Here is a 23,261-nt window from a genome sequence, read left to right on the forward strand (position 1 = left end):
AGGGAACAGCAGAGACCCCCTATTACAGGCTCACACGGCCCCCAACCTTCCCTATCCTGCCACCATGGAAGGGAGAAGTGCCAGCTTACAGAAGGGTAGTTTTAGTCCTCTAAAACTAATTTATTGCCATTTCAAAGTAATCTTCATAAAGTCATGTCTCTTGTGTCTGTGATGGTAACTTTCTTATCTTGACCAACAAGTTCTCCCCCAATTTTCCTGCTCGTCACTAAGCAGGCAGCCACAGTTAACCCAGAGCACCACCCAGGTACTGGTGGCATGGGGAAAGCACCACATGCTGAAAGTCTCCCCTATAGCTACCCAGCATCAAGTTAAGCTTGTTTTGTGCTGTGCTAGTGTCTCAGATCCATTTCCTAAGTGTACCAAAGAGAAAAAAACTCTCCAGCTTCTCAGACATTGCTTTTTAAAAGGTCTGTATAATTTATTATCGAATTTGAGCTTTTAGCCATTAAGTTACAACAACAATGCATAACTTGACATTCTTACAACTGTACATACACAATGGAAAAGACACAAGTGCTTAATCCAAACAATGCAACCAAATTAGTTCAAGGTTACAATAAAAGACAGTTGTTGACAGATTAGCAAATTCAAATACTTCTCTGCAGGTATATGTTTATACTAGAAGTTTAAGTGGCTTCAAAGTTTTGGATTTAAGCTTCAGACAAACAAATTGATGGAAACTTACACTGCTCTTCTGAATGAAGGATATGCTCATTTAAAAATGCAGTAACATTACCATGTTTCAGGTGGTGAAAAGGAGCTTCAGGTCCAATGGAAGTATAATGGATAGTCCCAGGTAATGCACTCTTCACACAAATACATGCAATTATAAAGGCATTCTATTTTAAAAACTTTCTTAAATCAAGTTTTGCAATACAGCAGGATATCTGAGGAGAGATCAGAACCCAAACTGAACAAAACCAAAAGCCTTCAGCTTGATTTGTGCATGTTTAATCAATTCCAATTCTCAAATATTCACATATCACCTGGGAGAGAAAAGAACACATCTAGTTAAGACCAGTCTCAAAGACATGTTAGAATTTTTTACAGTCAATCCAGTTAAAAAAAAAATTGAAGCTGACATGTTCCATTTCAGGAACTGTAATTCACCATGGCCCTATTATAAAATTGCATCTCTTCAACTTACCCAAGGGGACAGTCTTGCTGAACTCTGCCCCACTACAACTAGCTGGTTGTAGAGGAACCTTGCAGGATGGACAAAAAACCTGAATGACCATTCCCACATCAATAGGTAATTAAAAAACAGCTTTGCACACTTGACAAAGGTGTTGCAATGGTTTCTCTGTACCAGTTACAACCTGAACAGGACCAGAATTCCCAACAGACCAGCTTTGGCAGGAATATACTGGTATGCACTTCATTAAATCAGCATGCATTAAAGACATTTCCACTGTAGGTAAATTATCCTACAACTCCAGTAGACCTTCAAAAGCAAGCTCTAATTACTGGCAACAGGCTACTGGACTACATTCACAGGCCATGTGGAGGGTAGGGGGAAGGGGAAAGGAGTTACTGCTATCCTATCAAATTTCTCTAGTACGTGCCAAGAATCTCCTCCAAGCATTGCTTAGAGCCAAAGAAAAATCCAGTCTAGCAGACATTAGTAAAAGAAAATCCAGACTTTCCAGTTAAATTAGTACTGCAAGTAATTAAACTATTAACATGCTTTTTAGATCTGAAATGTCTATGGTTCATTCTTGCTTGCTATCAAGTCTGAAAAGTATAGACACTTGTTTTCTACCAAGGTTTTTCCAGTTTGTCAGTTGTAGACTATTATTAATAAACTAAAATTTCTGAACAAAGAGGAGCCTCCAGTTTTTCCTTTAAGACAGCAGTTAATTTCTCCTTTTTAAAAAAAAATTAGAAATCACTTCACTTTACAAAATTTCTCCCTAACAGAAACAGCAGCAAAGCCATGTAAATGTAACACAACACTAATAAAACTTTTTCCACAAAAACCAGCATCCCCTAGTCCTGCCAGGGTTTTTTCCCAAGTGACTTATTCAGCCGCATCAAGGGGCTTTAGACTTCTTGTGGGCTGTGCAATTTACCCTTTTGTATAATGATACCACAGGAATGCCTCCAGTAAGAAGCACTCTGCCTGATTACAGCAAAATCTAACAAAGGGACAGAGGTGTCCCAGACAATTTCCTGCATATTTTATGAAAACTGTGCAGCTAGGAAAAGTGATGAGGGAAGTGGGAGACAGCAGGAACCCACAACATGCACAGCGGCAGCTCCCACACTAGGCAGGACACGGCTGAAGCAGCAGAGGCAGATTACACCTTCCCCAATTGCAAGGGAAGGGAGTCAGGAGGCACCTCCTCTACATAAAGGATTCATGGAGGGGGTGAAAAAAAACTCATTGGTTTTGACCTTCATACAAGCTTCTGGTAGCTGAAGTGTTAGAAACCAGCAATACCAGTTTGATCAAACTTAGTAGGGATCCAGATCAGCAAAGTCTGTGCACGTGTATTTACTTACAGCAGCCTACACCCATTTACTCAATGTAAGCTGGAACAGCAGGTCCTATGCTTCTTGTTTCTAAGCTTCTCTTGCTAGATTTTAAACACCCTAGATTGTCTTTTTTGTGCCCCATACTTTTCATCCTACCTCTCTTTTTACTAATGCATGTCAGCTTTTTGACTGAGGTCAGACTAGTGATTCGCTTCAGGTTATTTTTGTCATTGTGCTTCCAAGGAGAGCAAACTGCTTGCTGGATGCACTGCAATTCGGCCTTTTATTGTCATCATTCCTCAGCAGCACAGCTGGCCTTACAAGACCTAACTATATCAAAGATCAACTATGTGCAAATCTATTTGACTGAAACAACTGTAACTATTTTTGTGAATGACTGAAATGAAACAGGTGGAGTGCCAGCATGTGAAACAGACCTCAGGAGTCTTCCTACTCAGATATTTTTCTAAGTCAGAACACACCAGATTTTATAAGCACACTTTTCAGTCTGCAGGTTCCTTAGCTTTTCTTCCAGCTTCCTGTCAGGTCTCAGATTTAATTCTTAAGAAAAGCTTTTGGTTTTATAGGTATTACATAGAAGCTCAAGTACTTACCACAGTTCTTCTCTCCAGAATGAATACTGTGCTGTAGGTATCAGCAAGACAAAATCCACAGACTGACAACACTTCTCTTGATAACTTCTCTTTTGGTTCCTCCTTGAGCTAGAGTTTAAACCCTCTCAACATCAATTTACTACATCAATGTTCAGTTTTGTGTTAAAGAAGAGGGAGAAGACTTAGTTTTTAATATTTAAGAGATAGTTGAAAAGGCAGTTCTGGAAATGTTGATAAGCTTCTTTTGGAGACTTATATATCCCTACACATTGTCTGGTTTAGTTGTAGGTTGTTTATTTATTTGTTCAGTTTTGGAGATGGTTGGTCAGTCATATTTCATTCTCATGTGCTTCTTGTAAGATAAAGGCATTATAAAAACTTGCACCTGCTGGTGACATCAGAACTACAACCTGACAGTCTTTCAGTAAACCTAGTATTTATACTCCTACAGGGAAGAGACAGGTTTTTTTTTTAAGCAGACATTAACAGAAATTTTTTTGAAGGAAATTTAGGGTGAAACATCTGCTCTGCAAAGTAGAAGTTCAGATTATATTTCCCCCTCTGTCATTTCTGGAACATTCATTTTAAAATTTAAAAAAAGTTATTGCTTCTATTGAAGCTCAATATAAGTTAGAAAAAGAATTGCATATTTTCTTAAAAACATTCCAAATATACATTTTAAAAACCAAATGCACTCTAAAAGAAATGTCTAGTGAAAGACACTGTTTTAAGCAATCTGTAGCAACAGTTTTACAAAAGAAAACTGAGGAATGTAGCATATTATTTATAACATGACAATGCTGAAATCCTAAACAATTCACTTAACACTCTTAAGCAGTGTTTTAAGTATACATATTTCTTTACAAAACATTTTAGCAATTCCTTATACCACTTACAGTATATAAATATTTGAATAAGAGGTCATAATGGGAGATGCCAGGATTTATATTTACTCTCAGATGCTTCAGATTTCTTAAGTGTTTTACTATAAGGCACAATACTGCTAATCTAAAAGAAAGGAATAAAAGCTAATGGCAAACCCAGTCAAAACTCCTAATGTGGAATATCCAAGAGAATTCCAGCATCTTTATGCAAAGGAAAAGCAAAACAAACCCAAACTTTGTATTTTTTAAGAAACGGTTTCAATTTGTACATAAAGTGGGTCAAGATGGAACAGGAGCAAGAAGAAATTACATAAATTCTTACAAATAGACTAATAAATATATTTTAGCCATAATTAGCCCTTTACCTCTGTTCTACTGAGTTTAAGATTGAAAGAGGTAACCAGTGTGCATATACTAAATGTCTACATGCTCAGCACGTGAAGACCACCTAGCACAACCTATTACTGTCAAATTCAGTATAAAAAGCTAGCAAGATGGAGGTTTCCTTTTCTCAGCATCCACTCTGAGTAGAACACATTACAAGATAGAATAAGTATTTGTTACACGTTGCAACCAGCAATTTTTCCAACACAAGCAAAGGATACACATCATATCCATTAAGTTATTTGATTCCTTCAAATTAAAGTCTTTTCTAAGAATATTCATCTCCAATTACAACAAATCAGAACATTTTAATAGTCATAGCTTGTAAGTGTTCTCCATGTGTACATACTGAATGTAAATAGTGCATCCAAAATATTTAACCATTACACATTCTACATTATTTTCACTGCCTAGTCTTCATCTTTGTTACAGCCCTCTGGAACACAATGACATTGCAACAATGCTTACAGAAAAAGGGTTATTGCCTTTTTTTTTTTAGGATGAGACATCCAGAGGAGATTTTATAAAATCCTCCTGTGTACAAAATTCTTAGTTATTAGCCCTTTTGGAACACCAGCTAGAAAAGTTGGAAAGGTAAAATAATTTACATTGTTATTTTTTTCTGTTCACTAGACAAAAGTTCATACTAATTAAATAAAAAATAATAGTTCTTCAACAGTCTATTCAAGATAGATTTTCCATGAAACAGTTCAGTGGGAATTTCCATTAGATAGATGTTCTCCATGCCGGTTATTACTGGCATCCACATCTAGAAATCAGGAATGAGAAGAAAAAATTGTTTGTTCTTTTACCATTTTAATATGCTTTATTTGTTACATTAATCCAGACTCTGGCAACAAACTTCATACTCATATATATCTAAGGTTCTCAAGATTCTCTGGGTAATCCTCTTACATCTTACATGCTTATGTCTTTCTTTCCCCCAGGTCCAGTTATTTCAACAGAGCTCTTTTAAAATCTGCTTGTATTTTTTGAACACACAGTCCACTCTGCACTGCAGTACTAACTGCTCACACCTGCTAGAGAAGGGCTTCTAATGCAATGCCTAGTGCTAAGGTTTGTCCAGCAAAACACTGAATCACTTACCAAGCAATGCTGTGGTTTCCCCTGCATCCTCTTTTAAGCTGGTACACTGCAATACAGATTCATTAGTGGAGGAAGCTGACAATTCGCTTACTTCGTTTCTGTCATCATCTTGCAAAGCAATACTCAGACTTCCGACTGAAACGCTGCCACTTATGGATTCAGGTATTGGAACTTCAAGTACATCTTCAGGGTCCCCCTTCAAAATTAAACATATTTAACTGTCACTTTTTTCCACCATCAGACAGCAACATTCCTCCATGTCACCTTTTTTAACCTCACCTTATTGGAAAAAAGACCATTTTTTAGCTATTACATGTGCGCTCCTGGGAATAATATTGATATTGTCCACGTTCAAGGCTATTGTCTGACTGCAAAGAAAGCAAGCCAACCAAAAGAAAAGCCATTTTTCCAAAGCCACCCCAAATCCAAGAGCAGCAACAGGGAGAGTCACCCAGTCAGCCTTTTGGATGGATTATTTCAACACTGTAGTAACAGCATTTCTGAAGGTTAGAAGCAGGCTCAGCTCATACAAAGTCCCCACTGAGGAAACCTATTGATCCTTTGAGTATGCAGAATTCTCCAAGTCCTGGTTTTTCATGACAGTAGCTGGCCAAGTTTTTTTTTACTAGGGTGAACAAACATTTACATCAGAACCAAATTCTCTCCTCCTCTATATCCAGCCTAACTTTAAGTCTGTTCCAAAAACACAAACACACTGGCTTGTCACTTTGCAGGAATGCAACATCTGCACCACAGGCAAAGGGATCTATTTCATCTATTGTACAGCATAAACTATTCAACCCTGAACTGATTTTCAGAATGGACCAAAGGCCTGTACATACAGCTCTCTTTCTACAACTAAACAGAGTACCTTCTTTGCCATAGATATACTGATGCTATACATAAGCAAATATATTGCAACTTAAGTAGCTATTCTTTTTGCTTACTAGCAAGTATTTTTCCCTTCCTTGAACAACTAGCAAAGGCCTATCTTAAAATTTAAGAAATTCTAGGCTGATTCTTTCTTTAGCATCAAACCAGCATAATTTAAAACATATTGAATTTTAACGTGCTATGGACATGCTACAATCAAACACAAGACACATGTGATATTTATCTTTATGTTTGCAGACGGGAGGGGGCATTAACGACTTTGGTTTCCAAAACTGAAACACTTAAATGAGCACTGAAACTACAAAATTCAGTAATGCTCTACAAAATTAGTCAGACATGCTGAACTGCAATTCCTTCTCTCATAAATAATAGCTTAATGAAGAACTAGACTACTGAATTCTGCCCTTTACAAAAGTCATGTCATAGGACTTAGTGCCTTTTTTCTACTTCAAACCTTTAAAAATGTAAAAGCACCTGATGTATTCATTGTCAATAACTGAACTGAGCCTTGATCCTCTCTGTGGGAGGTTTAGTACATTTCTATAGTAAGGCTGCTCATGCTTTTCTGCAGGTTCAGAGTGCAGTGCTGAGATAAGCTGCCTTGCTCTTTGCATTTCTTCACATCAGTAAAAAAAAAAAAAAAAAAAAAAAAAAAAAATCAGGCAATCACTCCACAGACTAGACTGGACAACATGGATTAAACTAAAAACTAAGCTAGAAAAAAAATCCTGAATGGTTTCCCATATTATTAGCTTCAGTGAGACTTGAATGATTAATGCATACACAAGACCCATTTGCCTCATTTCATTAGAAAAATGAACTGGGTTTCTCTATTTAATATAATCCCATTCAATCTGCTTTCCAAAAGTCATTTTAGCCAACAAGCAGAGGAGTTATTACTCATCCTTGATGGGTTTAGTACACCAGTATCCTCTGCAACAGCACAAATTCAGGGAATATAATTATTCTGAAGGTTCCAGTATTTCAGTTTTCAGCCTGTATCCAAAACAATAAGTCCTTCTGCATATAACACAAGATACATCAACCTCAAGAACTGAATGTGAGCAGAAACCAAGCTGCTAATATAACACTATTAAAGTAGCAATAGCTATTCCACATGACAACGAGATTGCAACTCCTGGGTAAAGTCTGACTTAATAAACAGAAGCACCAAAATCTGGTATATACGTATTACATAGCAAGGGTATCGTCCCCTCTGACAAAACAAAACAGTAGTTCATAACATTCTTCCAAAGATCTGGAAAATCTCTGAAATGAAGTAAGAGAAAAGGCAGTCAAAATACAGACCTAATCTATGAAAGGAAAGCCCCAAACCAAAAAACCACCCCTATTTTCCAGAGATCTCTGTAGATCAGTAGGAGATAAGAGAGATGCATTCTTGCCTATAGTGTTTTAGTGGAGCTCAAGACTATTTATCAACAGTGACTGAGTAACCTACCGCATGTGTCTTCATCTCTCTTTTCTGGTGCTGTCAGAAAGAAACGAGAGCACATCATTTTCTTACTTAACCAATTTCTGGTGAATGTCTTTAGGAAGGTTTTAAGTACCGGCTCATTTACAAGGATAAATCATGGAGCACATGTGGAAGTACGCAAACATTCTCTGTATAAAAACTACAATTTCTTCCTCTGAATCACAATTCTCAACAACATCAAATATATGTTCTAGATTTATTTAATTCAGCTATATTTTTGCACTCTGAGCAAACAGTCTCACCTCTGCTTAAAATTGCTTAATATCAGCTGGAGATAAAAAAAAAAATGGTTATCAAAAAAGATTCATAAAGCTGCTCAACATATTTAAGCTCATACCCATAAAATTCCCTTATTGGTTCTCATTCAATTACTCTTTGCATCTTTGCCCAGCTCCTCAAGTCTTGTCAGATAACAGCTGCTCTCATTCTGAACAGTTACATAAGTCTTGTCTCCTAAACTGTACTTCTACTTTGAAGATTAAAGTAATGTGCAACATACCCAGTATCCCAGAGCTTTGATAACGTCTAGTTTACACATTGGACAAGTTCGGTGGTCCAAGAGCCAAGGATCAATGCATGTTCTATGGAAGATGTGCCTAAAGAAAATAAACACTCTTAGAACTTATCATGAAAGCCACACGCCCCTCCTTCAAACAGTGTGCAAGTTAACACAATAAAAATAAGTCTTTCCTTTGTAACCTTGATGGTTAGCTCTGCTCAATTTACCAATATAGACATTGCTCTGGAAACCTTTTGGTTCATGCCAGCTTTCTGAAGAGGAGATGCTAATAACCACAAAGACACCATGCTGTCATCAGTTCAACAGTGTACAGTTCTAATTTAAGTAAGCTCTACTTCACCCCTACAGTTCTCCCAATTGCTCCCTTGCCCCCAAATACATATGAAGTGCCACGTGGTCTTACAGTGCCCTTCAACATTTAACAGGCCATACAAAAGGCAGTTCCAGCTCTGCCACCAGAGCTTCAGAAGATTTTATAGGAAATTCATCCCATTTCTTCAGAAAAACATGCTTAAGAGTAAAGGATAACTATGATAACTTACTTGCATGGCAGAATTCGGACAGTGTCCTTCAGTTTGTAGTTCTCAATGCACACAGCACAGTTTTCCACATCAACATCTAAACCCTAAATATGACAACACAATTAAGTGTATTACATTCACTCTTCATTACAGAACAAGCTTTGTGTAACAGCTAGCTACAAAGAATGCAAGATATATTAAATGATATAGCAACTAAAAAAAACCCAAAAAACCTCATTTAATTCAAGATTCTATCAAGAGGTGATTTGATCAAGTTATCAAAATACCAAAAGCAGCCAAACCCAGATTTTCTAATTTAAATATGGCATCCTAAGTAATTCATTAAATCTCATACATTGGCTTTGTTTGTGGAAGTACAGGAATGTTTCAGTTCAAAGCAGCTGTAAAACAAAAGCATTTTAAAAGAGGTCAGCACAAATCAATGTGCACAATCTAATTCTGAATGAACAGTCCCAAAGATTTCCGAGAGCAGGAAGAGACTTTTGGGGTTAAATACTGCAAATCTCTTCTTCACCCTTTTCTTTTTTCTACCACATCCTAGCAGATATTCCTTTATAGCCAGAAGAGAACACAAGGATGAAATTTGGATTTAAAACTTTTCTCCAAGGCCCCACTAGACAGAATATCATTTCCCCACTTCTATTTTTATCTAAGGGTTGAATATCTTTTCAAACAGGTCTTACTGTCTTCTTGAAGCCCTGCTTAGAGTTGCAGTGCAAACATGATGGATAGCTCCACATACAAGAAAAATAATCCAACATTAATTGGGCTGTATAAAATCTAAGTATTAGAAGAAGAGACAGTGCGAAAACTCCTCTGCTTTCATCTCCAAAAAATTAGTATTTTTGATTTACAACTTTCTGAAGCACTTCAGTTTTAACACAAACATTCAAACTACTTAGTTCTGCAAGGAAACTTTCAAGTTCAAGGCCAGTATTTCCCTCCTTTGCACGCTGTCAATTTACACAATTAATGCCTTAAATTCCTAAGTAAATTATATTAAGACTGTTTTTTTACATAAGCAAAGATAAGACAAGTGCTTATTCTTTAACAAGTTATTTTTTATTCTGTACAAGAGGCAAAATCCAAGCATACCATATGTAGCACATACTCCAATGAGTGTCCATTTTACAATAATCCTGTAAGCTTCTCAGGAAAAATCTACATGATCGCAAATACACTTTTAATATACGACCTATTTTTAGTTAAATATCTCAACCTCAAGTGGGGACAACGAAAGACTGAACTGCATCACAACAAAAGAAATGGACTCTTTTTAAATAGCTGAAAGGAAATAATTAAAGAAAAAATGTACATTTACAGAGTAGACAGTACAAATGTCCAAACAAATTTATATTAGTTCATGAAAATACCTCTGCATCAGTAAGTTACATAAATTTGCTGATAGCAGGTTGATTCAAATCCCATTAATAAGATGAGATTTACCACACAGAAAAGCCCTACTTTAACAGAGAGATTCTAACCCTATCTCGTTCTACTCTTCTTAATGAACATAGGAGTAACCAGCATATAGTATAACAACAAGTTCCCCCATTTTATTTACTTTAGTCAAGGGTCTTTTTATTGGAAGGAACTCCCCGTATACTGCAAAAACAACACAATACAAATCCTATTTGGAGGATTTTACTGAACATCAATTTTAAAAGCAGTTAACATCTTCCATGGGGTTTTCAACATACATTTCATCGTGACCCTTCTACATCCCTTTCTTCCTAGGCTGACATTCTGCTCTGATAGTGCTTTACATAAGTTTAGGTTCAATTCAGTCTTTCTTGATCTGGGATGTCACCATTGTATGAACTGAAGTATAAATATCCCTCTGCTCACAGCTTGAAATATATGCTAAGCTCCATCAAAAAGTAATCTAATTAAAAGTAAGAAATACTCGTAAAACACTACTTAAGCACGCTGAAAGAGTAGAAGGAAAAGGCAAATAAGTTCAAAGACATTTTTGGGATTTTTTAAGTTTCAAAACTGATTTACTAAATGAAGAACATATTCTCTGTAGCACATGATCTGAGCGGAACAGCTTCTGCTGGACTACAGCTTTTAAAGTTTTTACATATCAATGTCCTTTTTCACTTTAATTTTATTCACAGACTTAGAAATAACCTAATCCTTGTTTTTCATCTCCAAGTAAATCAGCCCTTCAAAACAAAACTCATCGAGTAAGCCAAGGGTTGGGGGGAAAAAAATGCCTATGTAGCAGCAGAAATCTAGTTAGAAGCTAATTTTGCATCTAGGATCAGCACTCCCGAAACTCCAACTAAAATATTTTCTTTCAAAATGTTGTCTTTTTCTACTTCAGTTATTCTAATACAGCTGAGTTTAGGCCGTATGCTGTCAAAGCCAACTTCCTGAAGGCTGCTTTAATTTTTAGATTAGCTTTATTTCCTAACATAGAAATGTACTTTAAAAAAATTTATGATTCAGGTTAAGCCTACACAGCTCCTTAATGTATTATATGTCAAAAGATAAAACAAGTGTTTTATTTTTCAAGGCTTTTTATACTTTTAAGGCCTTTTGATCAATAAGAAGATGAATGTTCTTTTAAGAAAACAGAACATTACATCAGCTGTATGAACTGTGCGGAAGTATTTTGCAATCCACTTGTTGATGTTCTCAAGTGCTGAAAAGATAACAATATTTCCTCATCTTTACAGTACCAACCCCCTATATGTTCTGTATAACCAGATATTATTTGCAACAAAGTAGCTGCAATTTCATAAGTAGTTCAGATTTGACTCTTTAATTTTAAATTCTGCCTTTAAAACAAAGGCCCTAGCATAAGCCTAAAATTGTATGTCACACTGCAATTATGTTGTGGTAATTTTAATTTAAATTCTTTGAAGACTTTACAATTCTTTTTAAAACTTACAGCAATAGCCAGAGACACCGAATTACCTTTTCTCCACGTTTCACTGTATGCAGCTGAAGCTGGCTGATGGCTCTCTTGGTCTCTTTCCTATGTCCCTTGAAATAAGATTTTAAGTGTTAATACGGACAGTAGTTTCAGGAATTACATTTCAAAGTTTTTAAATGCTTTCCATGTGGACTACTGAATGCATCTAAAAAAACCAACTTGATCTGTGGGCAATGAATTTGTTTATAAAAGATGCCCAGCCAGCAGATGTTCAGTAAGTTGTGTGCTCCTGAGCTCTGTAAGCTCTGCTCGCACAAGGAGTCCTGGCTTCGCAGGGGTGAGCCGAGCACACCGGCAGCCCCGCATCCCTGCCAGCACTGAGGCCCTTCCCACATAGGAAAGCTGAAACCCGTGTAGGCTCTTTAGAGGCAAGCAGAGCTGCAACAATAGCCATATAACCAGACCTTCCAGTTAGGCAAGCCCATGAGCAAGCACACCGTACGTTTTGCAGCAGCCTGGGAGAAGGTGGAATCCTTCCAGGCAGCCTACAGCCAGCCACCAGGTCAAAAGGCTGCTTGTAGCTATTAATACTTCCCCTCAGTTAAACACTGTCTCCTGCATTGGACAAAGCTTTGCACTGAAAGGACACATTATGCAAAGGAGATGACAAGAAAGGCTTTACAGACATGATGCACCATACTGGATTTCTATTCAGTATAATTATGCTTAGAGGGGAAGCGAGGAAAGAAAGCAGCACTGTAGTCCAAGACAAAGTGCTAGCTACTGCAAGAAACTGAAAAACTAAACACTCCCAGTTGACAGGTGCTGACCTGTCTAGCAGCAACCCCCAGTAATGAAATATCATAACAAAAAAAAAAAACAAAAAACAAAATAAACCCATAATCACAGCTTTCTCTGTAATAACTATGATGACATATATATCTTTACAAATGTGTAGTACCGAAAATTGTGATTTTTAAATTTTCATAGTTTCAAAAACTAGCAGCAGAAGCCTATTCCACCTTCTCAGAATTTTCTGTGCAGTCCTGTTTCCATCTTCAGCAGCAAGATCTTCTATAGTTTTACTGCTAAACTGATATTAGAATAAATCTTAAGATACCCATCTTCATCTTCATTTAGCACTTACACTGCATCTTGCTTTAAAGCATAACATATTTAACTCGCAAGTCTTAATTTTAATTGAGTCTGTAAGCTGAGCAAAACAAGATTCAGGTTAGAAAGTGACTTTTTGTTTCCAAAAGTCCTTTAAGACTCTTAATAATACATCTTGACTAATATCATCAAAACATTTTCCAACTTTGCATCATTTTTATTTTCAAATGTCCATTTCAGAAGAAAGGAATTGAGAAAATGGCATAACCTCCTACTGTTAGACAGTTTTACTTATTTAAGAAGCATTCAGATGACAAGCACTGGCAAAATCTACTGGCATTTAGATGACAATAGCAAAATCCTATTAAGATGTGGCACATGTTTCTAAGAAACATCACATCCTTAAAACTAAAGTACACGATATAATGCTTCATAAAGCATATGAACTTTCCTCCATGAGAGCTATTTAAAAGGCAACAGGAAGAAGCCATTTTCTTCACCAAACAACTGTTACAACACAGAAACACATCCCTTTTCCTATAAATACTACTCAAAATTTTTGTTTTCCTGAAAGTATTCTCACAAAGTAAAGGCTAAGATATAAAGCTTAGTAAAAAAAGACTCTAGGAAACCAAAAACTTGAGGGATACCACAAGTTTAACCAATACAGAAGTCCTGTGTGTTATCATCAGTTATTGAAAAGAGAAATTAAGTATTTTCCTAGAAGAGTCCTCTAAGTCCTAAACAGAGTTCAGACTCCTGAAAGCAAACAAAAACCCCTTCCCCCCTCCCCCAAAGCTAGAATCTACATCGTCAAGGAAAAGGCAGGAGAATACAAGCTAGAGCACTAATTGGAACAATATTTTTTTCTGAACAGAAGAAAAAAAAAGAAGAAAAAAAAAAAAATTTAAAAAACCACCAAAACCTGCAAACATTAGAGCTGCTGCTGATTATGGAAGAAACCTGATCTATTTGCAGTAGCTGAAAAGCAGAGGTAAGTGCCATTCTATGTATTTTCAAAACTCAGATGGACTCACATCCTCAACAACTCCATAAAAGTTGCTGTCTTGATTGCAGGAATCCAGAGGTCCCTTACATGCCTGTTCTATGGCAAAGTACATTCCTCAGGGGAAAAAATAAAGCTGGCTTTGTAAAAAGGGCAAATAAGGAGCAAAAGTACTCCTTCAAACCTCCACAGTACTCTCACTGTTCTCAGTATCTTGAGTAGCCCAAGAGAGCTGAATCTCACCACACCATCTCGCACCTTTTAGCCTGCTGTAATTCAGTAACTCTACAGTGGAGTTGTAGAATTAAAAGTATCAAAAGTAGTTTTCATAAAACTTTAGAACTAAAAATTCTACACTGAAGAATTTGTGGGTTTTGTAAGAAAAAACTAAAAAAACCACTTACCTTGGTCTCTTTCCATTAAAAAAGTCTGGTTAAAAAAGTGAAGTTAATACTCTCAAGATGAAAATTACAGAAGAACAAAAATAACTTTTCATGCCAAAAGGAAGGAAGTTCAGTTAGGTGACAGATCACACAAGAAGCTGCCCTTATTTTGTTGTTGACAAGTTGCTAAATGTATTTCTCATTACTTCTTATGAGCATCTAATAATTATAACTAGTCAAACTTGTGATGCCAATTAGCATAGTGCTTATTAGTGCTCACTGACTGTTGCTGAGCAGCATTCACAGTTAGCAAAATAGGAAGAAGGCACAGATCTTCAAGAATGCTTCAATAAACAAAGTTAGGCAACTGATTGGACACGAGAAGGAGGTAAATACTCTTAAGTGCCATTAGCTCCATTTACCTGGTTTCCAAACTGTGATCCCGTATACAGGAAACGTTGTATATAGTAAAATATGAGCCAAGCAAGCGATATAATCATCATGGTGATGAAGGCGATGGCTACAAACACAACTGATTGACCACTAATGTATTCTTGCACATGTCGTGTGCCAACAACAATACTCATTCTTACTGGAATCCCTCTTCGTACTGGCTCCAATATCTCTATTCCTTTTGGATAGCCAACCATTATCACCACTGTATTTCCTGTTCCTGTTGGAGGGAATAAAAAAAGAAAAAATGTCAGTAGTCACAGTAAAAATGTGGGCATTCTTGCTTGAGAGTAATTTGGCCTCTTCAGTTAAGAACAGCAAGCAAAGTTATAGGAAAGTCTCCAGGGCTTTTTCTCAGGCATAGGATTTTTTACCAGTAAACTTTCTATCAATTCTACTTTCTTTTCTTTCAAAAACTCTCAAACACAAGATAAAATTCAATGGATGCATTTTTACTGTTCAAGGCCTATAGACATCATTTTACAGTGAGGTAAGATCCATACAAAAAAGCCAGACAAGTCATGCACAACTCATCTTGAAGCAGTTAAAGTTCTAGCTTGCAGCTCAGAACCAGCTAGTTTTTTATTTGTCAGCGTGGGAATTTTAGTTGCAGATGGAACCAGTATGTGAACATCAAAGAGACACACTTCAATTTAGTTTGAATGTGAATCTATAGCTCAATTACACTGGATATATAAACAAAAGAAAAAAGATTCATATATTTAATAATAAACTAAATAATAAATTATTTTAAACATTGAAATACTTACAGATTCTTTAATATGAAATGTTCAAAATGTAATGAGACTTCATGATAAGGACTTGTCAAGAAATACTTTGTGACTCTTTTGAGGAAAGTGAACAAAAGGATTTTTCTAATATATTAGAAGTCTAGAGCTCTCAATCCATATGAAAGAAATCTAATTTCAAAAAAACCCCAAAAACCTTAAGGCAACATACTGCCACTAAAATCAGTAAGACACTATCAAGACCAACTAGCAAAATCCAAAGACCTCTGTGACTAGTGTGTTTTATTCCACAATTTTTCTGGAAGAATATCCAGTATTCTCAGAAATATCTAACCCTATATTACAAAACAAATTACAAACAATTGTACCTATTAAAAATGTCACATTTTCACTGTTCTATGATATTTCTGTTTGAATAGTTCTTACTTTGTGTGTACCAACGCTGCTGCCACCTTGGTAAGTCACAGCTTCATAGTTTACTTTGCTCTCCTACCTCTGAGAAAAAGTGAAACTAGTCTTAATTCAGAGAGAAAGGAAGAAAAAGAGGGGTCTTCCCAGCTGAAAGTCTAAAGCTGTAATGTTACAGCTACCTTTTTTAGATGCACAAAAGACTACCTACCCACAACAAGGCCTCCTCCTGAAGGCTTAAAGCATCTTTTCCTTAGATTCCTTACAGAGAAGTTACATCAGAAGAAATGGCTTCCTTATTTATAACATCACATCAAATAGGAATTTTCAAAATTCAAAGCTGCATTCTGGCCTCAGCCACCTCTGCCTCCTAAGACAAAGAGTTACTTGCCTGAACTATTTAAACCAAATTCCTTTAGCTGAGACAATTCTGGCTGTGACAACTTCTCAATCTGGCCACTCTGCCCCTATGCCAAGAAGAATTTGCAGAAGTTTCACTTGTGTACGTAGAACTCCTCCCTCCATAAGGCATAAATAGTTTGCTCTGGATGAAAACCAAAGGTTACAGGCATTAGCTGAATAAACCTCCCTTCCCAACTTCACCTTAATACAACCATCCCACCTCTGGTCACCTACTCTAAGAACCATTACACCTGTGTAGGCCAGACCCAGACCCAGCAAACACTCAGATTTTCCTAATACAGTTACATCAACTTATGCCTCCCCTCAGACACCTCACTCTGCTCTCCAGCAACAGCCACCCCACCTATGTTGTCTTGCTTGGATATCTTTGGAGACACAAAGCAGTGAAGCTGAAGACAGACAAGTACCCAGGCTCCACTAATCAGTTCTGCTCACCAACAATGTGCTGATCCACATGACACCCCAAGTCCAAGCATACTACCAATTCATTAATTAATATTGTTCTTATCTCTGAAACAGCACAAAAACACTACTAGAGAGACTCATGAAACACAGAGAAGAGTGTGAAAATCCTCAGCTCTCTGATCCTGCACAACTCCACAGGGAGTTGGCAAGAAAAAAAAACATATGGAAGTAGGAATTTATCTTACATTGCTAAGAACTGCTATACCTAAATCAGGAAATTAGATCCTGTGTCCTTAATCAATTGTAAGAGGTACAAACAACAGGAGGGGTGCCTAAGGATGGCCAGGGAATGGAATAAATATGTTGGAAAGATTTATGTGGTTCCATCCAAGCTTAAGGAAAAAAATGAAGTTTCAAGATTAGAGGCAGCCTGGATTTTTTAATCAGTAAATTTCTACCTCAGTCCTAAAATCTTAAATCAGTTTAATCCTGCTATCTGATTCTCTGCACTATTTCTAATGATGAAGTATTAAAAAAACCTCACAACAGTAAGTATTGTCCTTCTCTGCTTTGTCACCAGAATGCCCAACAATCAGACAGTTATTTCCTTGAAATGAAAGCCAGGCTACTTTTGCACAATGGCTTCTAGACAGTGTGACACCTTCCACTTTTAGAATTAACATAATTATACATTTTTAAATAAATACCCATTAGAAGCATTTTAACAGTTTTAAACATTTGGTGATGAACCTGCCATAAAAAATACATGCAACTAAACACAGTGGCTTTGAAGGCCATGAGACAGAAGGGGGAGAAGAATAATTGCAATCCACGATTACAAAAGGAACAAGAGCAGTCTCAGAGAAGCAGTTGCCCTGAGCAGCCTGTAACACTAAGGGTTTTAACTCATTCCTATCTAATTTTAGCCTGCTGTTCTGAAATTCATTATTCAAAGACTGAAATGATGGTGAGTCATTCCATCAGCTTCTTCAACTGCCATACAACTCAGATACCTCAAATCATATTTCTAAAGAAAACTCCAAGTGTCACACATGCATCTACTGAAAGCATGTTCTATTGGCTTTGCCTTTCTATAACCTTCTAGTTTTACAATAAATAATCACATTTTCACTCTACTAGAGTAAACTTAACTCTTTATCTAGGTTTGATTGATGCTTCAGTGAAATTGGGCCCACTTAAAATTTGGTCTGTGTTTTTTAACATTATCAGGGCTGGCAGATCCTTAGAATATTTGCAAAAAAGGACAAATATGAAACTTTGAAGATGAAGGTATGTTTCCTGTCAGTGCACACAGTTTTACTGCTACCACTCCCAGTATTTTTTTGCTAAAGGAAATCATCACTCTACTGATGAGGAAAACATAGGATAGGTACAGATCTTGATTCCAGGCACACCAAACTGCATTTATTCCCATTCATGCTTAGAGATGAAGATATTTTTCTGTCATCTGGAATCTGATCACAGACACACTCTAGTTTTAGTCCTCCTGAGAAATGTCAGAAAGCTCCCAGAGTTCAAGCATCTTAGTAAAAATGTTTAAGGTCAGTCCACTGGTTTATTTAAACACAGGCACCCTACTAATACTGCCACAACTAACACCAAATATTCTTTTGGGCTCCCATTCCAAACAAATGCTAACAGTTTGCTAACAATCCCATAACAAGCTTTGTCTTGACCATCTACCCCAACCTCATCCCACCTAATTCCTGGTGCATGTTGTATCTTCACCTGCCTCAAGAAGGATATACAACCACTGGTACACATACTCTTTCCACCTGAGTTCCAATACATATGCACTTTTATCTATAAAACAGATATAAGCAGTTACTCCTGCTTCTTCAGAACAGCATTACCAGCTCAACATCACAGTCATGTCTTACATAAGCAAGCCACTGTCCTTTCAGCAGTTACAGTACCAGAAACTTTCAGCAGAAACCAGAAGAACACAGAAATTATGCACCAGTTGAGAATCTTGAGCAGTGCTGCAAGCAATGTAGCAAAGAGTTGAACTACGTGCCAAAATAACTAACTCTGCTGCTTTGGAGATGTTAAGAACTTACAGAATCATGAGCACAAAGTAATTTGCATCTGTTTTGTTCAATACATGTGCATTAAAAAACATGACAATGGAGGAAAGAATTAGTTGGATGTATGTTGGCAAATCAAAGACCATTTTCATTATGTAGACAAAGTCATACACTCAAATTAAATCCCAAGCTTCCCTTAAATCCACAAACCATGAATTAAAGCCCTAATCCAGACCTACCTCAAACTATTACAGGCAGCGCCTCCCATCCCTGTGTGTCAAGCACAACCACATTTCATTCCATAGTCTACAGTAAGGTAACTAACTTATGTTCTGATCAGGATCACCAAATTCTAGCTTGGGGGGGGATACGGAGATGGTTTTGTGCCCAGCATGAAGTGTAACAGGAAAACTATAGAACCAGAAGACCCTGTTTTCTTTCCATTGCAATATACCGCTGCTTCCTTATAACTTCAGAACCAGAATTGAACCTCTGACTCCTCAGTCTGATCTCCACAGCACTCCAGACTTTGCCTCTCCAGATTCCTCTCCAGCCCACTCCCAGCTAATATTTACATGCAGTATTTATTTTTGTTTTGGAAAGCATTTTGAAGCTTCTGTATTGTATTAAGTTCACCATCATCAAAAATAAAATTAGGACTGCCTGCCAAGTCTGACGTCTGAATTTATATCGTTCAGATTCAGTAAATGAAGTACAACTCCCCAAGTCTTTTGGGTAAAATGAGAGTTTTCCAATGGAAAAATCTTCTCAGCCACACATGAAATAGTGTCACTATTGCTTTCCTTGAGGAGAGAAATCATCCAGCATTTTGAACACTGCAATTTGGACAGAGAGCAAAGGGCTTGAAATAAGACATATCAGTAGAGCCACATTTGCAGAACCTTCTTTTGGATTTCAGGACTTCAAGATTTCAAGGCACATTGAAATTCTCAACTTTCTTGTTCCAAAACTTTAGTTAAAATCCTTACTCACTGCACTCATGAAGCTTACAAGGTGAAAAATACAGATTATTTTGAATACTCGTCCTTTTTTAAATGCTTTGACCAGATACAACAAATAATTTCTTCACATAATCAAGAACCTCTCTTTTAACTCAGGCTGAAACATGCCTAAAAACACCAAAAGACCACGAACAAAAATAGTACACATGTATCACACACATCCCAGAAAATTCAAAGGCTAGGTTTTCCAGAAGAATTAAAAGATGGCACTGAGACCACAAAAGCTGTCTATCACTGTCACATAATTTGGACAGCATCTCTACCAGCCGTAACCACTGTTCCATCTCACATCATTTTCAGTGCCACTAATTGCGAACGCATTAAGCGGATTTTACTTATGCATATAACTCCACTCCTTAGTTACTGCACTGCAGATTTCCCAGAGTATTTATCCTCAGCACTCCTCCCAGAAGGAAAGCTTGATTCCTTATGTACCAGTTCAACAAATCCCTTCACAGAAATGAAAATGTAGATCCCATAAACTATAGTTTTACCTTCCACATTCTTCCTTGCCAGTCTTCCACAGACCTTCCTATCATTTCTCTTCAAAAAGCCTAAGACTTACAACACTAGCAGTATCTCTTCCCTTTATTTCCAAAGTGCACTGAAAGTGTTTGAACATTTACATGTCTGAAAGTGTCAACCATGAAACAAGCATTTATGACTACATCAGAGCTTGTAATTGTATTGCGATATATTATTATAATCCCATTCAAACAATCGCAAGGTCGAACCTGATTTTCAAAGTCAGTATAAATGCAAATGCATTACTGTACATATGCACTATGCTAAATCACACTCTCTTCATAGGTGGAACTTTCATCAGCAACATTCTGCCAGTTCAAGGGAAAAAAAAACCCAACGAGCAGTCAGAGAACACTTCTCCGTATGCCACTGGCAGATGTAACTATACTAGTGAAGTCCAAAACTGAGTATTAAGCCCAAGAAGGTCTTCTGTAACAAAGATCATAGCAGAAAAGAGAATTTTTTTTTAATTACAAAATATGCAAGATGAGAGAAAAAGACTCAACAAAAGAGGAATTACAATAGGGAATGGAGAAGAATGTGGAAAAAAAATTGTACTGATTAGCCAATACAGGGTGAAAGCAAGAAAAAAAACCTGTTTCAGATGAAAGCGGTATTACACAACAAAGTATCTTAATCACCACCTAGGATTAAAAACAAAGGTTCATTTTATCTAGCATCTCACCTCCGCTTCCACAGTCAACTACGACTACGGTATGTGCCTGGCTGATCTCAAGCAAGCAGCAGACTAAGAACAGGATTCCAATCCCCCAGTTGGTGCCACTGGGTATTCCAAGAGGAGAGACGTGTTTTGCAATAGATAAATCACATGTGCAGTACAGCAACAGCTCCCTAACTGAGACTTTCAGCTCACTGCACTAACAAATAAGTTTGTTTCCTTTAGAAACATGCTATGGTTTTATTTCATCCAAGACCCTGGTCCTTCTCTCCCTCACAACCAGGAATGAGAGCCCAGGCACTAATAAACTGATCGTAGCAAAATCATGTGAAGCACACATCTACAGATTTTTTTTACTTAGTTTGCCTTGTCTTTGCATCCTCCCCTGAAGACCTTCCAGGTTCTCAAAAATCTACAAAAGCAAACAGATTTTACTGCCAAGTTTTGAGGTTTTTTTCGCCTCTTTGATTTAAGCATTTAATATTGTCATAGCCATAAAAATTCAGCAAGTCCTTTGTGTCATAGCCCAAGTGCGGACTGTGGTGACAGAACATCTGGATTCCTATCTCGGCAAAAATTACAGAACCCTTTGCAGGCTACACAAGCAGCAGCAGTACGCTGAGACAAGCCAACATCCTTCTCCAGGATTCAGTTCTCCTATTACATTTGCGAGCGTTTAAGGATTACCTGATGATCACACCTCTCTCTCATTCTCAACAGACCTGCGCAGGAGAGGACGATTAAGCTACTACAACAAAGCCTGTACCAAAAGCTGTCTTCAAATAGCTACAGCTGTACCTTCAAAAGCACCTGAAGGCATCTTCGGGATACCTGGTGCGTTTCCAGAAGGCCTGCAGAAGCGGCCTACCTGTGCCCGCTGCAGCCATTCTGCCGGAGGTACCAGGCAGAAAGGTATCCCTAAAGGAAATGCAAGCCTCCCACCCCTGTCTGCCACACGGCTGCCGGTCCCGATGGCTGCGCCGCATTTCCTCCCTGACGCCCGGCCCGTAACTTGGGAGACACAAGACAGTCCCGGCCTTTCCCTAGCGTGGCTTACAGGAAGAGAAAACAAAATCTCCGTTTTCTGTCCCATTTTTACAGGGATTTCTGTCTCCCCACATCCCCATTCCCCAGGCGCAGAGCCGCATCACCGATGCGGGCCGGCCTTAGACAAAGCGATCCCCCCGACCGCCGGCGAGCGCGGGGAGCTCACCCAGGTGGGACATGGAGACGGTGCTGTTGCCGAAGCGGGCCTCGTTGTAGATGACCACAGCGGCCGCCCGCTTCCGCGCCGCGTTGGTGACCTTGTCCTTGAAGGTGCAGCCGCCGCGGGCCACCAGGGCGATCCAGGTCGGTGGGTCTCCCTCGGAGGACCCGCGGCCACCGGGAGGCAGCGGCACGTCGTAGTCGGTGTCGGCGGCGCAGCCCTCCATGTGGCGGGGCGAGGCGCCGCGGGGAATGCCCACATGGCCCTGAGCGCTCTCCTTGGGCGAGCTGTCCCCGTAGCGGCCGCTCTCCGTGCGGCCGTTCACCGTGCGGTTGCTGAGCGGCTCCACATAGGACGTGCTCACCCACGCCGTGTACCACTCCAGCGCCCGGGCGCCCGCGCACGGCGGCGGCGGCGCCCCCAGCGCCACCAGCGCCGCCGCCACCAGCGCCAGCCGGGCGCGACGCACCATGGCCCGGCCGCCCCCGCCGCGATCAGGAGAAGCGTTCGCAGGTCGCTCCGCCGCCGGCGCGCTCTACCCCGCGGCCGCCCCGCGCCGCTCAGGTACCCGCGGTGCCGCCCGGGGCGGAGCCCGCCCGCCGCGCTGAGGGCGAGCAGGGGCCGGGCCAGGCCGCCCCGCCCCGCCCCGCCGCGCGGCATGCCGGGAGAGGGGAGCGGCGAACCGGGCAGGCGGGCGGGGCAATGGCGGCGCGGTCCGGTGCCTGTGCAGCTGCAGGTCTCAAAATCAATTGGCTTGGAAAGGAGCTCTGAGATCATCGAATCCAACCTGTGATAGAACACCGCCATGTCAGCCAGACCATGGCACTCAGTCCCACGTCTAGTCTTTCCTTAAACACTCCTAGACCCTGACTCCACCGCCTCCCTTGGCAGCTCACTTCAATGCCTTACACTCTGTGAAGAAATTCCTCCTAATATCCAACCTAAACCCACCCTGGCGCAGCTTTGAGGCTGTATCTTCATATCCTGCGGCTGGTTGCCTGGGATAAGGGGCCGACC

The 23,261-nt window shown here is 39.0% G+C and overlaps 1 protein-coding gene and 1 non-coding gene across 3 annotated transcripts; both read right to left on the reverse strand.

Annotated features, from left to right (window-relative positions):
• Positions 1-414: 414 nt before the first annotated feature.
• On the reverse strand, positions 415-22,869 carry RNF149 (ring finger protein 149). 2 transcript variants are annotated; one of them, XM_056482587.1, is made up of 9 exons: positions 22,251-22,869; positions 14,748-14,998; positions 11,865-11,933; positions 8,940-9,022; positions 8,377-8,473; positions 7,842-7,871; positions 5,489-5,684; positions 3,114-5,150; positions 415-1,007 (listed from the first exon to the last, which is right to left on the reverse strand). In XM_056482587.1, the coding sequence occupies exons 1-8, from the start codon at positions 22,714-22,716 to the stop codon at positions 5,092-5,094; spliced, it is 1,251 nt and encodes a 416-aa protein (XP_056338562.1). In that variant the 5' UTR covers positions 22,717-22,869; the 3' UTR covers positions 415-1,007; positions 3,114-5,091. The 2 variants fall into 2 exon arrangements, with proteins under 2 accessions (XP_056338562.1, XP_056338572.1); XM_056482597.1 differs by lacking the exon at positions 7,842-7,871.
• LOC130260938 (small nucleolar RNA SNORD89) lies at positions 2,688-2,803 on the reverse strand. The gene has a single exon (XR_008841884.1). It is a non-coding gene; the product is annotated as a small nucleolar RNA SNORD89 (small nucleolar RNA).
• Positions 22,870-23,261: the final 392 nt, after the last annotated feature.

This window comes from Oenanthe melanoleuca, chromosome 1 (genome assembly GCF_029582105.1).
Source record: "Oenanthe melanoleuca isolate GR-GAL-2019-014 chromosome 1, OMel1.0, whole genome shotgun sequence".
Classification (NCBI taxonomy): Eukaryota; Metazoa; Chordata; class Aves; order Passeriformes; family Muscicapidae; genus Oenanthe; species Oenanthe melanoleuca.

Excerpts from the sequence above, each read along its gene's own strand:
- RNF149 (XM_056482587.1), bottom strand. The coding sequence starts at position 22,716 with ATGGTGCGTCGCGCCCGGCTGGCGCTGGTGGCGGCGGCGCTGGTGGCG. Across the intron at positions 14,999-22,250 it reads CGTCTCCATGTCCCACCTGG|GAACAGGAAATACAGTGGTG; the intron begins GTGAGCTCCCCG and ends TCCCTCCAACAG. Across the intron at positions 8,474-8,939 it reads GTCCGAATTCTGCCATGCAA|GCACATCTTCCATAGAACAT; the intron begins GTAAGTTATCAT and ends TATTTTCTTTAG.